Genomic DNA, 15,676 nt, shown 5'->3' on the forward strand with positions numbered 1-15,676 from the left:
GGTCAGGGGTTACTTGTAGAGTGTTACTGGTTTTGGTCAAGGGTTACTTGTAAGGTGTTACTGGTTTGGTCAGGGTTCACTTAGCTTGTAGGGTGTTACTAGTTTTGGTTAGGGGTTACTTGTAGTGTGTTACTGGTTTGGTATGGAGCCTACAAGCAACCCTTGAATAAGTAACAAGTCATCATTGAATAAGTATTTCATACAAGCAACCCTTGAATAAGTAACAAGTCATCATTGAATAATTATTTCATACAAGTAACCTTTGAAGTAATTCAAATAAGTAACCCTTGAATAAGTAACTCATACAAGTAATAACCCTTGAATTAACTCATATAAGTAATATAACCCCTGAATTAAAAAAAAAAAAAAAAAAAAAAAAAAAAAAAAAAAGTAACTCCTGAAAAAAAATACAAGTAACACCTGAAAATACAAGTAACCTTTGAATAAGTAATCCATACAAGTAACCCCTGAAAAAAAAAAACAAGTAACCCCTGAAAATACAAGTAACCCTTGAATAAGTAATCTATACAAGTAACCCCTTAAAAAAATACAAGTAACTCCTAAAAAAAATACAAGTAACCCCTGAAAAAAAAAAGATACAAGTAACTCCTGGAAAAAAAAATACAAGTAACCCCTGAAAAATACAAGTAACCCTGACAAAACCAGTAAACCCGTTATGCGCGTGAATAGTAACCCCGTTATATGCACGTCAGACTCCGTTATTTTTACTGACTTGGCAGCAGGCCACACAGTGTGGCGTGCTGCACCAAAAAAGCTCTGAATTAAATGGGATCATGTAGGAGTCAACGAATTGGATTCAAATAAAGGTGTAAAGATTAGAGGATAAGATCGGAATAATGTTTAGGGACTTCTGGCTCTATGACCATCAAAGCATGCAATATCAAAGGGGGCTAATAATATAGTATTAGCTTGTGTATTGTGAGTTGACAATGGAATTGAGAGACTAAGGGCCTACTCACTTCAGCTTAATTTCAGTTCAATTCAGTTCAGTTTTTTTTTTTAGCTCTAATCAGGTCTGTTCAATTCAGCTTCTAAATTCCTTCTCTTATAAAACATTCATTTCAATTCAGCTTAGCTCTAATCATTTCAGTTCAGTTCACCTTATTTCAGTTTAGCTCAGCTCATTTCAATATATGTGAACAAGCCCTAAATTGTTAGAAACTAAAAGATAATGTGTGAATGTTACGCTAGTAAAAGAGCCAATTGTTCCCATCTCATCAAATCATCTTTATAAACTACGAAGTATCTTGAAAATCGAGCTCATTTGCTAGGCCGCCCCCCCCCCCCCTCACAACCCCCCAAATCCTATCACAAGAATGGCGGGAAAGGGGGGGACTGGGGAAGGGGGGAATGTGCGTGGAATCGAATATCCATCACTTAAGGGGGGATGGAGGACTAATCAATTCTATCTCCGAGATTCTCCGATCTCATAACCTATTATAAACAAGCAAATGAGTGTAATTGTCTCACTCTGAAAAATAAAGAACTCTATATTATGGTTAAATTAAAGGTTATCCACAATTATAGGTGTACAATAATCCCATCTCCACCAAACATTTGATTGGATATGTTATAAAATACAAAACATTTCTTAATGGGGTGTTAGGGCCTGTTCTGATTTATTGAACCGAGCTAAACTAAACTGATTGGAGCTGAATTGAATTGAATATTTTATGAGAAAAGAAAATTAGAAACTGAACTGAACTGAACTGGACTGAACTGAACCCTTAGTACGAGTAATATTATTGTTAGATTATGTAAATAATCATGTATATATTAGTTTGTAATTTACTATTATGTCCTTAGTTGTTAACCCTAGACTAGGCTTGTATATATATTGATGCTTGATCAATGAGAAGCCTACGGCAAATATTCTCTATCTCTTATATGGTATCACGAGCTTAGGTTAATTTTCTCTCCAAAATTTCCTCCTGCCTCTCTTCCGCAAACCCTATCTCTTTTCTTCTTCTTCTTCCATGGCTGATTCAAGCAAGCTTCACCCAGCCACCATGGTCCGTAACATCAAGGCGTGCATCCCTGTCACTCTTGACTACAAAGGCACCCTTTACAACAGCTGGTCGACCTTATTTCAATTGCATTGCCGTGCTAATTTGGTCATTGATCATATTCTACCTCCAGCAGTTGACTCTTCCGCCAAGCCACCCGAGCTTACGGATGCCGAGAAAGCTTTTTGGCAAAGACTTGATGATATTGTCCGTCAATGGATTTATGGGACTATTTCTATTGACTTGATGACCTCCATTCTCAATCACGACGACTCCGCGGCTATGGCTTGGAATCGATTGAAGGAGTATTTTCACAATAACAAATCTGCCAGGGCTCTTCAACTTGATGCTGAATTTACCAACACAAAACTTGAACAATTCGACGGTGTTAAACCTTATTGTGCTCACCTCAAAACTCTTGCTGATAATTTGAGGAATGTTGGAAACGCAGTCTCTGATAATCGAATGACCCTTCAACTCTTGAAAGGTCTGTCCGAGGAGTACAAACCCTTTCGTACGTCGGTTCGACATCTCACTCCCTTGCCTTCTTTTGATGCTTTACGCTCAATGCTTGAATTAGAGGAGCAAAACAATGCTACGGATTTTCAATCCGCACCTAATGAAGAGGCGTTAATCGTGCAATCCTCTTCGGCCTCAAATACTAATGCTGAGCAATTCTCACAATCGGGTGGTAATCGTGGGAATAATGTCCGGAATAATAACCGGAAAAATAGCAAAAACAAGGGCACCGGGAAAGGAAAGGGCGTCGGGGGTTCAGGTGGCAGTTCCGGTGGTACTGCTGGTGGCAGGAGCAACCAACAGCAACCACAGCAGCAGCAGCGTGGTGCTCCCGCGCCAAACCAGCAGCAGCAGATGCAGCACGCAGGGTGGATGCTCCCTCCGTGGGCCTATTGAGGTCAGAACCCATGGCCCACTCCACCCTGCCCGTACCCTTCTCAGGCTCCGAGTCCAGCTCAGTTTAATTGGGCGCCTCCTAGGTCCGGACAGCAGCAAGGAGTACTAGGCCCTCGTCCCTCTCAGGCCTATTTTGTGACCAATCCTCCTTCTACTTCGGGGTATGTTCCGACCAACATAGAGCAATCAATGCACACCATGTCTCTTGCCGACCCGAACTATTACATGGATACAGGAGCAACTTCACATATGTCACACTCACAAGGTACTTTATCTTCATATATTCTTTTGAGCAAAAATGATAATAATTCTATTATTGTTGGTGATGGTAGCAAAGTTCCAATTCATGGTTATGGTCACAAATCTCTAATCCCAAACACACTTCACCTAAACAATGTCCTACACGTACCCAAACTTGTTAAAAATCTCATTTCCGTTAGAAAGTTCACTTCTAATAATAATGTGTCAATTGAATTTGATCCGTTTGGGTTTTCTGTGAAGGATTTACAGACGGGGAGCAAAATAGTGAGATGTAATAGCCATGGCGATCTATATCCCTTCTTCAATGATCATCATCTCATTTCCAGTTCAAATCCGTCAGCTTTTGCAGTTTTGTCTCCTAGTGTGTGGCATTCCCGTTTAGGTCGTCCGGGCAATGTAATTCTTAGTTCTTTGCGTAGTAGTAATCTCATAAGTTGTAATAACGCTTCAAAACATATTTGTCATTCTTGTCCGTTGGGAAAATTAATGAAATTGCCTTTTTATGATTCAATGTCTCATACTACTATGCCTTTTGATATTGTTCACAGTGATTTATGGACATCTCCCGTTCTTAGCTCTCTTGGTCATAAATATTATGTTCTCTTTCTCGATAATTACACGAATTTTTTATGGACTTTTCCTATCTCATCAAAATCTCAAGTTTATAATTTATTTCTTCGTGTTCGAACATATATTAAGACTCAATTTGAACGAGAAGTAAAAGCCTTCCAATGTGACAATGGAACGGAATTTACTAACACTCCTTTTCAAAATTTCTGTGAACAACATGACATGACTTTTCGCTTCTCTTGTCCATACTCTTCTCCTCAAAATGGCAAAGCCGAAAGAAAAATCAAAACGATCAACAACGTTGTTCGCACTCTTCTTAGTCATGCTTCTATGCCCCCCACTTTTTGGCATCATGCCTTGGAAATGGCAACATACCTTCATAACATCCTACCTACAAAGATTCTAGGCTATAAATCTCCGACTCAAATTTTATATCAAAAACATCCCGACTATTCTCACCTTCGAGTGTTTGGTTGTCTATGTTACCCCCTTTTTCCTTCCTCTAAAATTCACAAACTTCAATCTCGTTCCACTCCTTGTGTTTTTATTGGCTATCCGTCTAATCATAGGGGTTACAAGTGTTTTGATATATCAAGTCGCAAAATTATAATAGCTAGACATGTTTGGTTCGATGAGTCGATTTTTCCTTTTTCAAAAGTTCATACTCCAACCGATCACACCTATGATTTTTTGGGTGATGTTTCGGGTGCTGTGCATCTTCCTATGGTGCGGCAGCTTTCTGTTTCTTCTAGTGCACACGAGCATCAAGCTGCTGCCTTACCCACACGGAATCCAGCAGGGGCTGGAGTGGGGAGGGCAGCACTTGACGCTGCGTCTGACCAGCCCAATGGGTACCCAGCTGGCGCTGGATTAGGCATCCCTGGTCAGCACGCCGTGCAGTCTGCTGCTCCACACCACGCAGCTACCTCACCTCCTTCTACTCCCACAGCAGCTCCCTCACTTCCCCACTCTCCTATAGCACCGAGCCCACCCTCGTCACAACACTCTCATTCTCCTACCATCCTTCCTACAGCACCTCAAACTCACCATCCTATGGCTACTCGTAGCCAACATGGCATCTTCAAACCCAATCCTAAATACCAAGATAGAGCTCTACACACTTCTACTTCCATCTCACCTATTCCAAAGAACCCGATTCATGCCCTTCGTGACCATAATTGGAAAGTTGCTATGCAGGAAGAATATGATGCTCTTATTGCTAATGGTACTTGGGATTTGGTTCCAAGACCGTCTAATGTCAATGTTATCCGTTCTTTGTGGATATTTCGACATAAGACGAATTCTGATGGATCGTTTGAAAGATGTAAGGCTCGTCTTGTTGGTGATGGTAAGACTCAACGGGAGGGAATTGATTGTGGTGAAACATTTAGTCCGGTTGTTAAACCGGCAACTATTCGGGTGGTTCTTAGCATTACATTGTCTCGCTCTTGGCCAATTCATCAATTAGATGTTAAAAATGCTTTTTTACATGGTAATTTGAATGAAACAGTTTATATGTATCAACCATTGGGTTTCAAGGATCCTGATCGTCCTGATCATGTCTGTTTAGTCCGGAAGTCTATATATGGTCTCAAACAGGCACCCAGAGCTTGGTATCAACGATTTGCTGATTTTGTGAGTACTATTGGTTTTACTAATAGCAAATCTGACACATCTTTGTTCATTTATCACCATGGCCGTGACATTGCATTTTTATTGCTGTATGTTGATGACATTGTGCTCACTGCATCTTCCGACTCCCTTCGTCGTCATATTATTTCTCGGCTCAGTTCCGAATTTGCTATGAAGGATTTAGGCAATCTGAGTTATTTCTTAGGTATTGCAGTGACTCGTACCAAGAATGGATTGTTTTTGTCTCAGAAAAAGTATGCGAGTGAAATTCTTGAAAAATCAGGCATGGCCAACTGCAATCCATCTCCGACTCCGGTTGATTCTAAAGGGAAAATGAGCACGTCCTCTAGTGATCCATATTCGGATCCTACATTGTATCGTCGCTTATGTGGCGCTCTGCAGTACCTCACATTCACTCGACCAGAAATTGCCTATACGGTTCAACAGGTCTGCTTATTTATGCATTCTCCTAGAGTTGCTCATATGGATGCCCTGAAACGCATTCTGCGTTACATAAAAGGTACGACTGATTTCGGCTTGCATTTGTATAAATCATCTATCACCTCTATATTGTCTTACACGGATGCAAACTGGGCTGGTTGTCCTGATACTCGTCGTTCTACATCCGGCTACTGTGTTTTTCTTGGTGATAATTTGATTTCTTGGTCCTCGAAACGACAACCTACATTGTCGAAATCTAGCTCTGAAGCAGAGTACAGAGGGGTTGCTAATGTTGTTTCTGAATCATGTTGGATTCGGAATTTATTGCTTGAGCTACATTGTCCGGTCTCTAAAGCTACATTGGTTTATTGTGACAATGTGAGCGCTATTTATCTTTCAGTAACCCAATACAACATCAACGAACTAAGCACATTGAACTTGATATTCATTTTGTTCGTGAGAAAGTACAACGGGGTGAGGTCCGTGTACTACATGTTCCGTCCCGATACCAGATTGCAGACATTTTCACCAAGGGTCTGCCACGGGTATTATTTGATGATTTCAGGGACAGTCTCAGCGTCCGCAGTTCTCCCGTTTCGACTGCGGGGGTGTGTTAGATTATGTAAATAATCATGTATATATTAGTTTGTAATTTACTATTATGTCCTTAGTTGTTAACCCTAGACTAGGCTTGTATATATATTGATGCTTGATCAATGAGAAGCCTAAGGCAAATATTCTCTATCTCTTATAATTATGCTATAGCTCTAAACTTCTAATGTCATTTCAAGGAATATCATATTTTATGGCTATAAGTTGGGCAACAAAAACACTGATGGTCAAATGACAATTATAAAGAATCATTCAATAGGCATTCATTCATCCACATGACCACATCCCCTACCAAAAAATGAATTGGACACTTCAGACGCACATATTGCTTTTTTGATGTGTAATTTTTTTAAAAAATTGAGAAATTATTGTGTGAGTTGAGACTCATCACAACGGAGATATTATTTTTCTCTAAATCTTCCTTTTCCTTTATTCTAAAATTAGTGTTACGCAATAGATCTAACGTCATGATACTCATGAACATGACATAAGGAAAACGATTTTATTTATTTATCATTATTATTTTTTTGAAAGATATTTATCATTTTATCATTATTATTATTATTATTGAGAATAACATTTTTTTTAAATACTACCTCCGTTTCGTATTATCTGCAACAATTTCCCAAAACGGAAACTACACATTATGTGCAACAAACCAAAAGTTACCTCTTTTAGTAAATTTTTTTGTATAAAATTACCACCATACCCTTACTAAATTTTACTTAACTTTAATAAACAACATATTAACTCTTTAACCCAAATTAATTTATCTCTAATTAAAATCCTAACCCACATCCTCTCTCCTCCCTCACAACCATATCCACCATCAACACCACCAATTTTTCTCTCTCCTCCCTCTCAACCACCACTAGCACCATCTTTATCCTCTTTCTCTCTCTTCTCTCACTACACCACCACCACGCAGATCCACCGCACCACCACCGCCTTGCAGATCCGCACCATCTCTTCTTTCTCCTCTCTTCTCTTGTGGTTGTGGGCGCATTTCATGGTGGCGAGATGGGGTTTCGATTCTTGATGGTGGTGAGGTCGGGTTTCAATTTGATGGTGGTGGTGAGGTAGGTCGGGTGTCAATTACCCTCGATTGCCGCGCGCCCCTCGTACTGGTGACAGTCGCCGATTTCTCCAACTCCAGTTCGCCGCCCTTTTCACCCTTTTCAAAGTCGTGGTCGTGCGATTTGGTGGTCGTGCGATTTGGGGGTCTGCGATTTGGGGATCTGCGATTTTGGGTGGTGGTGGTGGGGCTTCGTGCGATTTTGGGTGGTGGTGGTGGGGTTGCGATTTGGGGGTCTGGTTGTGGTGTTGGTGGTGTGGTGGTGGTATAAGTTGGCTGGTTGGGTTTTGGGTGGTTGTGGTGGGGTTATTTTCTCTCTCATCCAATTAATCACATGCCCTTTACTAATCTTTGCTTAAGAAATTTTGCCTTGGAAAATGTGCAAGGCCCTTTGTTGCAGATAATACGAAACGGAGGTAGTAGAAACAAAGGACAACGTTATTTCAGAGAATGTAACTGGACGGAAAAACCAATGATTGTGAAATTTTCAAATCTGGTCTATGTGGACATGTGGTGGCTTCTTGGGCGGATGTATAAGGACGTAAGGTCATATCACTTTTCTGTGGCATACATTATTATCATAGATAGTGGATTGACGAATGTTTTTTCTATTATAGGCAATTACACCTTTTAATTAAAGTTTTATCTTGTATTCTTCAAAAAAGAAAGTTTTATCTTGTATACTCCTTAGGCAAGGGAATTTATTTTCTTAATGATGTATAATAAATGTATATATAGTAGATTTTGTATATATAAAAAAAAAATGTGCAATAGATATATTCATTATACGAAGTATTTATAATCAAATTCAAAAGATATTCTTTGAAGTATAAATGAAATCACATACGGAGCATCAATATTATTATTAAATATGTGATTATTTATTACGGAGTATTACTTTTTGACATTGGTCATTTTTTATTTACTTCATATTATGTTTGTATTTTAATGGGTGTGCTTAAGATAGATGTAGTTCATGTCTCTAGACGAAATTATGAATGTTGGGATTAATTAGCTAGGTTTGGTTCATGATCTACATAACTTGTCGTGTTGGAATTTTCAAACAGTCAACACATATGTGCATATTCCAAGCTCATATGCCACATGCCGAATAGTGTCGTGCTTATGTGCCTAAGCTAAATTTCACATATTACCGTGTTTGTCGTGTCAGATGGATCGTGTCATGATTGTCCCAAATAAAGGTGGTCCACAACTAGGCATGCACAATAATGTGTCGCATCTACACCATATGATACTCGTGTCGTGTTGTTTTTAGGCTAACCCAACCCAATGCCAAATTTAGATGCGTTAGGTCATTAATATAGTGTAATGTAAAAGCAATGATGTATAAGGATTTCTATAGCAAGCAAATATTGTGAATCCTCCCATAATTTTTTATTTTTTATTTTATTTTATTTTATTTTATTTTTGTTTTGTGGATTACTGGCCCACATATTCTTATGTAGATATGAAAATGTCTTCTTGACTTCTTTCCTCTATTTTAGATAAACTGCAATGGGTGAATTGCGGTATGTTCACATGTAATTTACTGAACTGAACTGATCTGATATGAATATTTTATGAAAGAGAGAAATTAGGAGCAGAACTGAATTGAACTGATAGGAGCTGAACTGAACTAAACTGATTGGAGCTTAACTGAATTGAACTGAACTAAAATTAAGTAAATGTCAACATACCCTTAATGAAATATATACATTTGACAATGATTTTTAGTTTTTTACTAACCTATACAAGTGCGTTGTGCATACGTGACGTTTAAAAAATAATTTCAAATGTGTATTTTCAGCATATATCACATACATTTTTTTATTAATTTTAATCGTAAAAATTAAAGTAAAAACAATATATAGATTTGAGTTCAAAATTGTCGTTGCAATTTAGATAGTTGCATTATTTAACCTAAAACAGAGGGTATATGACCTTGTGATTATGTATGAAAAGTACTACTTATTGTCAATTTTGTGAATTGCTAAACACCGCCAACAAAAATTATCACCACCACCAACATTCGGTATGAATGGACAATCGTACCCTTATTACTTCACCACCCCTTATCCTCTCGGCGACCCACAACCCATTCTGATCGGTGATGACTACCACCACCCTGATCGGCGACCCACCATAACCTCCTCTATGACGACCCACCACCTTCCCTCGTCGGCGGGAAGGTGGTGGTATAATATATATATTTTTTTTAATTTCAGGCAACTGCGGTAACCGGAGCCCAAAACCAGTTACCGTGCGTGATAAACGGAGCCCAAAACCGGTAACCGAATTTGGGCTCCGGTTATCGTGCACGGTAACCGGTTTTGGGCTTCGGTTACCGTGCACCTTAACCGATTCCATGGTAACCGGAGCCCAAAACAGGTTATCATGCCCGGTAATCAGTTTTGAGCTCCGGCTGGTACGGTTGTCTGATAAAAAAAACCACTACCTTTCTGCCAAAGAGGGAAGGTGATGGGTCAGCTTTGAGGGGAATGTGGTGGGTCGCAGGTCAGGGTGATTTTAGTGGTGGTCGTCGTCGCCGGTCAGTGTGATGGTGGTGTTAGTCGTTAATTGGGGTGGTGGTGTCAAGGTGTTCGTGATTGGTGGCAAGAGGGAAGATAGTGGTGAAGTACTAAGTTATGGTTGTCAATTCACACTAAATGTTTTGGTGAAGTACTAAGGTATTTAATACCCCCATCTAAAAAGGCCTAAACCTTACCATGTTGAATCAAGAATCTATGTGAGATTTTTTTTTTTTTTTTTTTTTTTTGAAAGAATATAGGTTAGATAATTAAGAACTTCTATTCATTTTACTCACCATTTATTTATGTGATTCGTGCACCTGTGTGTACCATGAGTATGGTACGACATGATACACCCAGATTAAGCAGAAAAAATATGGCTTATAATTATAAAGAACATTATGAATTTATAAAAGAACACAACATTATAATTTAAAGGACATGATTTATTTTATGAAAAAGTTTGTAAAAAGTTAAAAGATAATTAATAATTGATTTTTACCACGTATTTTTTTTATTTTTTTTACAACAATTTTTACCACGCATTTAATATCAAATCATTCTAAAATATTCAGTTTTCAGAATTTCTTAATCTAAAATTATTTTTGACTAAAAGTAATTCAAGGTTTCCTTTTCAAATTTCAAATATTCAAAATTTCTTTTATAAGTTTTCAGTTTTCAAATTATTTTATTTCAATCATTTTCTTTTAACAAAATTCTCAAAAAGTTGATCACATTTTTTCACCATATTTTTTCTTTTTTTTTTTTAATTATTCATCGTAATGATAAAGCAACATTTTTTGTAATATAAAGAACATATTTTGTATTATTGATATGTAAACCACATGTTTAATCTATTGTAAATAACTTATTGAATATTGTTTGTAATAACGTAAAGAACATATAGTAGTACATAGTAGTTTTGTTTTTTTTTTAAAAAAAACATATAGTTCAGACTCAAAGAACATATTAATCAAACTTAAAGAATATATTCCATACCAATTTAAAAATAAAAATGCACCCAAGAAATGATAAAAGAACATTCATCATAATATGAAGAACATCATCTTCAACCTCAGTTTATAACAAAAAGAAAGAAAAAAAAATAATTAAAACATACCTTTTCTCCCAACAATAAATTAGTCAATTACATCTTTTGATTAAAAGATTCAATAGAACGACAAAATCAACCGTAGTGTAAGCTGTAATGACATTGAATCACTTTGAAATTCAAAATCTACTATGGTTTATGTCTCTATATCAACTCAACTTCACTCTCTTAACATTTAAAAAAAAAAAAAAAAAAAAGATATTCTGTGTAGTGTTTACCAAAATTAATGTGGAATGCAAATAATAAATCTATCCCATAAATTAAAGAGTATAAATACCAAATCAATCCCTTAAACCAAGGAGGGAATTTATTTTGGAATTTTTTGCTCGTGTACCTTAAATTTGTACACACAGTACAATGTTCTTTTCATTATTACTCTTGTCTTTTGACCGAAGGTACACCTGAGTTTATGATAAAATTTTCAAAGATTGATTAGATGACTAGATTTTCGACCTTAATTGGTTTACTCATTAAGCAGTGAGTTCATGTGTTTCTCAAGGCTTGGCAGACGATGGTTGTCATCATATTTGTACATAATTGGAATCATCCTTGCTAAATTAAGCAGAGCATTTTTTATATCTATTGAAAATGGAGACTGAGATAGGCACTCTTCATTGAGGTACTTCCATGCTTCCGAAATCATCCCTAGAACTTGTTCGCGTGCACTTTCATCTGAGCTCTCTTGGTACTCATTCATGTAACACGCTACAAATGATCCATCGTAACCATCTTGATCCTCATCCTACAAATTAAAGTAACATATTTAAGTAAACTAGGTTCGAAATACAAAATAATCTTGTATGAGACAGTTTCATAAATAACGTACTACAAAACTATAGCAATACATGACATACCTTGGCACTCCCTAGGTCATCCCAAAGACGAAGAAGTGTACCCGTCATAGTAGCAATTCTAGGATGGTTAATCCAAATATTTGTGTTTTTAACATTTGTTGCTTCACCCAAGAGTGAGAAGAGGGTTGCAAAAACAACATAAACACCGGAACTAACCACTCCATTCTTCAAATACTCCTTAGTTGTTGGCAAATGCTCGGAAGCAAACCATCTTGCTTCTACTAAGAAAGCATTGCATAACTCTGCCCACTACATGTATATCAACAAATACAACATATTATCTCCTATATAACAATAATGCACGTAGGATTTCGAAAGGAGGTACGATTTATAATGACTATGCCATTAAAAAATTGAAAGATTAGTAAGAGGTTCATGGACATACCGCGTTTTGTAAAAACTCTTTAGGGTTCCATCCATGTTTAATGTAGATTTTGTGGCTCATCTCCGTTGTAGTCTCAAAAAGTGCATTAAGGCAAATTTTCATGTAGTCCGGTAAACCTATGATGTTAGCATATTCCCATCTATTGACAGCTTCGGTGAAGAGAATGAGCTCCTCGAGTTTTCCATACACATCAAAAATGTCATCAATGACATAAACAAAAGATATCGATTTTGTGAGTTCTGTTCTTAGATCCGCCTTATCTGGGACAGGGAGGGCGACCCAGGACCACATATGCCATTTTATTGGTTGGTTTCTTGCATGCTCCAACTCCTCAGCCATGCCAAGTTCGTTCCACCACCTAAGTAAAATGAACATATAAATCCAGTCATAAATCATTACTGGTAGATGATGAATAATTATTTATGTAGGGAAATTTTTTGAAATTATGTTTCGTACCTAGAAACTTGATTAATTTCATTTTTAAGGGTGGTTTGAGACATGTTGACATCAATTTTAGCTAGTTCTTGTATATCTTTTATCCACTGATCATTCGTGCCATAACAATCATCATATAGAGAATTTAGCAAAGTTTCAAAATTGTGTATTTGGTTCTTTGCAGTAAGTCTAGGAAGGCTTTTATGAAATGGATTGTTAAGCGTGTTTCTTATTATCGCGGTCTCATCAGATCTTTTGACATGCTCTAAAGATGTATTTAGGAGATTCCAAGTAAATTCACTAGCTTCATCAAGTATTTGATCCCCTGGGATGCCTAGCTCCGATGCCTCGAAAAGACTCATTAGCCCTTTTGTGTCTTTCTCAAGCTCTTGTTTGAATCTCCCATTGTTGTCTATGAACTTTTCGAAGATATCTGTACGAGTAAATGGACACCAAAATTTTACATATTAGTAGTGTCATATTAAAATTTCTAAATCAAGAGATAATAACAACAAAATATATATATATATATATATATATATATATATATATATATATATATATATATATATATATATATATATATATATATATATATATATATATATATATATATATATATATATATATATATGTATGTATGTATATATATGTATATAGAAATCGGTTGTACTAGTGTAATTGTTTTATTATGCTCTCTAATCCATAATTTACTAATCTATCATTATTAAGTACATTCATAACGTAACCCATCATTGCCCTAACCACTAAATCTAGTGGCGGTTTTAGGAATTTGTTCCTATGTGTTAGGAATTTCCAAACTCATACAATATCACAATTCAAAAATAAAATTTTAAATTGACAATTCGAGTGTGCAATAAACGTTGATTTCAGGTGTTAGGTATTATTTTGAGGGGACTCATTAAATAGAATTGGATTTGGGGAGGAATAAGTGTATGATTTTATGATTTTGACATACAATCTTTCCAAAAATATTCTAAACCTTTCATCTCAAAACAATATATATATATATATATATATATATATATATATATATATATATATATATATATATATATATATATAAACATGTATAATAAGTTAATAACCAAAAAAAAAGGAAAAAGGTATATGTATATGTATATGCTATTTAGAAAATTACGAGACTTGTAATCCTATAATTAATCAATACAGTACAAAGTAGGGTTGTTTATCGATTCAAGACTGGATCAGACTGAAGATCGAAAAATTGAACTTGAAGAACCGAAGACCGGACTGATTAAGCTAGGACCAAATCCGGACCGAACCGAAAAAAAAATCGGTCCAAAACCTAGGCCAGACCAATTTGGACTGATTTTAGAATTTGTATAAAAAAAATTACCTAAATTGTAAATAATTTATAGAAAATTCGAAAAAAATAAAGGAAAACAATATTTTTACGTATTTTATTTTGCATTTGTATGTTTAGTACAAAAAAGCTCATACGACTAAAGTTTCCAAGGTTGTTCAAGGATAATCTTAATCATTATTAAAGGTTTTATGTATGTAAAATTTTAAGCAAAAAATTGATCCGGTCCAAGATTGGTTGTTATAGGGATTGGACCAGACCGGACCGGAAAATAAATTTCCCGACCCAAAAACGAACTACTTAATATGACCCGGTTCGGTACGTGGTCGGTCCGGATCGCTCTAGTTCATTTTTCGATCCGGACCAATTTTTAAACACCCCTATTATATTATAGAGTACCTATTACATACGTTACATTATATTATTTTTTATTTTTTTGCCTTTTTAATGTACATTTAAATTTTTTATGGTTGATAAAATTTGTCGATAATAAAATAAAATGTAAAATCATCAAATTAACGTTGCAACACAAATTAAATAAGATTAAGATACCTGTCAAAAAAAAAAAAAAAATTAAGATAGCATGAAATGTAAGGCAATCAACCTGCTTGTAAATTGTATCCTCCTTGTCTTAGTAGCCGAAAGCGAAGAGCAACACCATGAAGGTCATCACCACCACCTTCACTATCGGTTTCGCTACATTTTCGCAGTATACGATCAATATCATCTCCAAAGTAACATTCGAGTCCTAACCTCTGGATAGCATCAATCATAACCAACTCTTCTACGTCATCAACTTTGCCTTCACTCCATTTGTTTGCCATTGTAACCTTTATCTTCTTGACCAATTGCTGAAATTGATACTCTTGCTGTAAATAATGGAAATAAATAAATAAAACAGTTACAAAATTTGTATATAATAATATAATAAACTATACAAGCTTAATAAACTACGAGTACAACCATAGTTTTTCAAAGATGAGATAATCAACCCCATTTGTAATTTGTATTGCCCGTTTATTCGACCAAAAAATAAAAATGCAATAATAATAAAGATTAAATAAGATTAGATGACTCAACTGGGAAGGAAATAATATGGGACTGCTCTAAAAAGCTCTGGTTTACAAGGGCAGAATTTCCCTTAATTGATGTAATTTCTTGTATTTGGGTCGTCATTATGAAATTAATTTGGGATTTTTAAGAAAAATAGAAGTTTTTATTTAATTAAAGGGGAATCATATACAGTATATAATTTTTTTTTTTTTCTTCTTGATTGTAAAATACGAAGAGAAGAGAGCCTTATTTATAGAAGTGAAGCGGATATCATCACAATCGTAGTGTTTTACTAGTCAACTGTTAAATTATTATTTATCACATGTAAAATGAAAAAGCTGATGAAGTACGGAATAAGTAGTAAAATTAAATTCGAATAATGAAATGACTATTTTTCGGGTCAATAATACTACGAGTAATACTTTTACA

General features: G+C 35.9%; 1 protein-coding gene across 1 annotated transcript; it reads right to left on the minus strand.

The window, feature by feature from the left end:
* Window positions 1–11,311: 11,311 nt before the first annotated feature.
* On the minus strand, window positions 11,312–15,476 carry LOC145635337 ((3S,6E)-nerolidol synthase 1-like). The gene is made up of 6 exons (XM_081686616.1): window positions 15,275–15,476; window positions 14,799–15,063; window positions 12,868–13,279; window positions 12,412–12,769; window positions 12,027–12,275; window positions 11,312–11,914 (listed from the first exon to the last, which is right to left on the minus strand). The coding sequence occupies exons 1-6, from the start codon at window positions 15,368–15,370 to the stop codon at window positions 11,636–11,638; spliced, it is 1,659 nt and encodes a 552-aa protein (XP_081542742.1). The 5' UTR covers window positions 15,371–15,476; the 3' UTR covers window positions 11,312–11,635.
* Between the last annotated feature and the right edge of the window lie 200 nt (window positions 15,477–15,676).

Source organism: Chenopodium album, chromosome 6 (genome assembly GCF_948465745.1).
Source record: "Chenopodium album chromosome 6, dcCheAlbu1.1, whole genome shotgun sequence".
NCBI lineage: Eukaryota > Viridiplantae > Streptophyta > Magnoliopsida > Caryophyllales > Amaranthaceae > Chenopodium > Chenopodium album.

What these genes read in the sequence shown, in the direction of transcription:
- LOC145635337 (XM_081686616.1), bottom strand. Translation starts at nt 15,370, where the DNA reads ATGACGACCCAAATACAAGAAATTACATCAATTAAGGGAAATTCTGCC. An exon ending in AGGATACAATTTACAAGCAG is followed by an intron (nt 13,280 to 14,798) that starts GTTGATTGCCTT and finishes TTACTCGTACAG; the next exon opens with ATATCTTCGAAAAGTTCATA. An exon ending in GAAATTAATCAAGTTTCTAG is followed by an intron (nt 12,770 to 12,867) that starts GTACGAAACATA and finishes CATTTTACTTAG; the next exon opens with GTGGTGGAACGAACTTGGCA.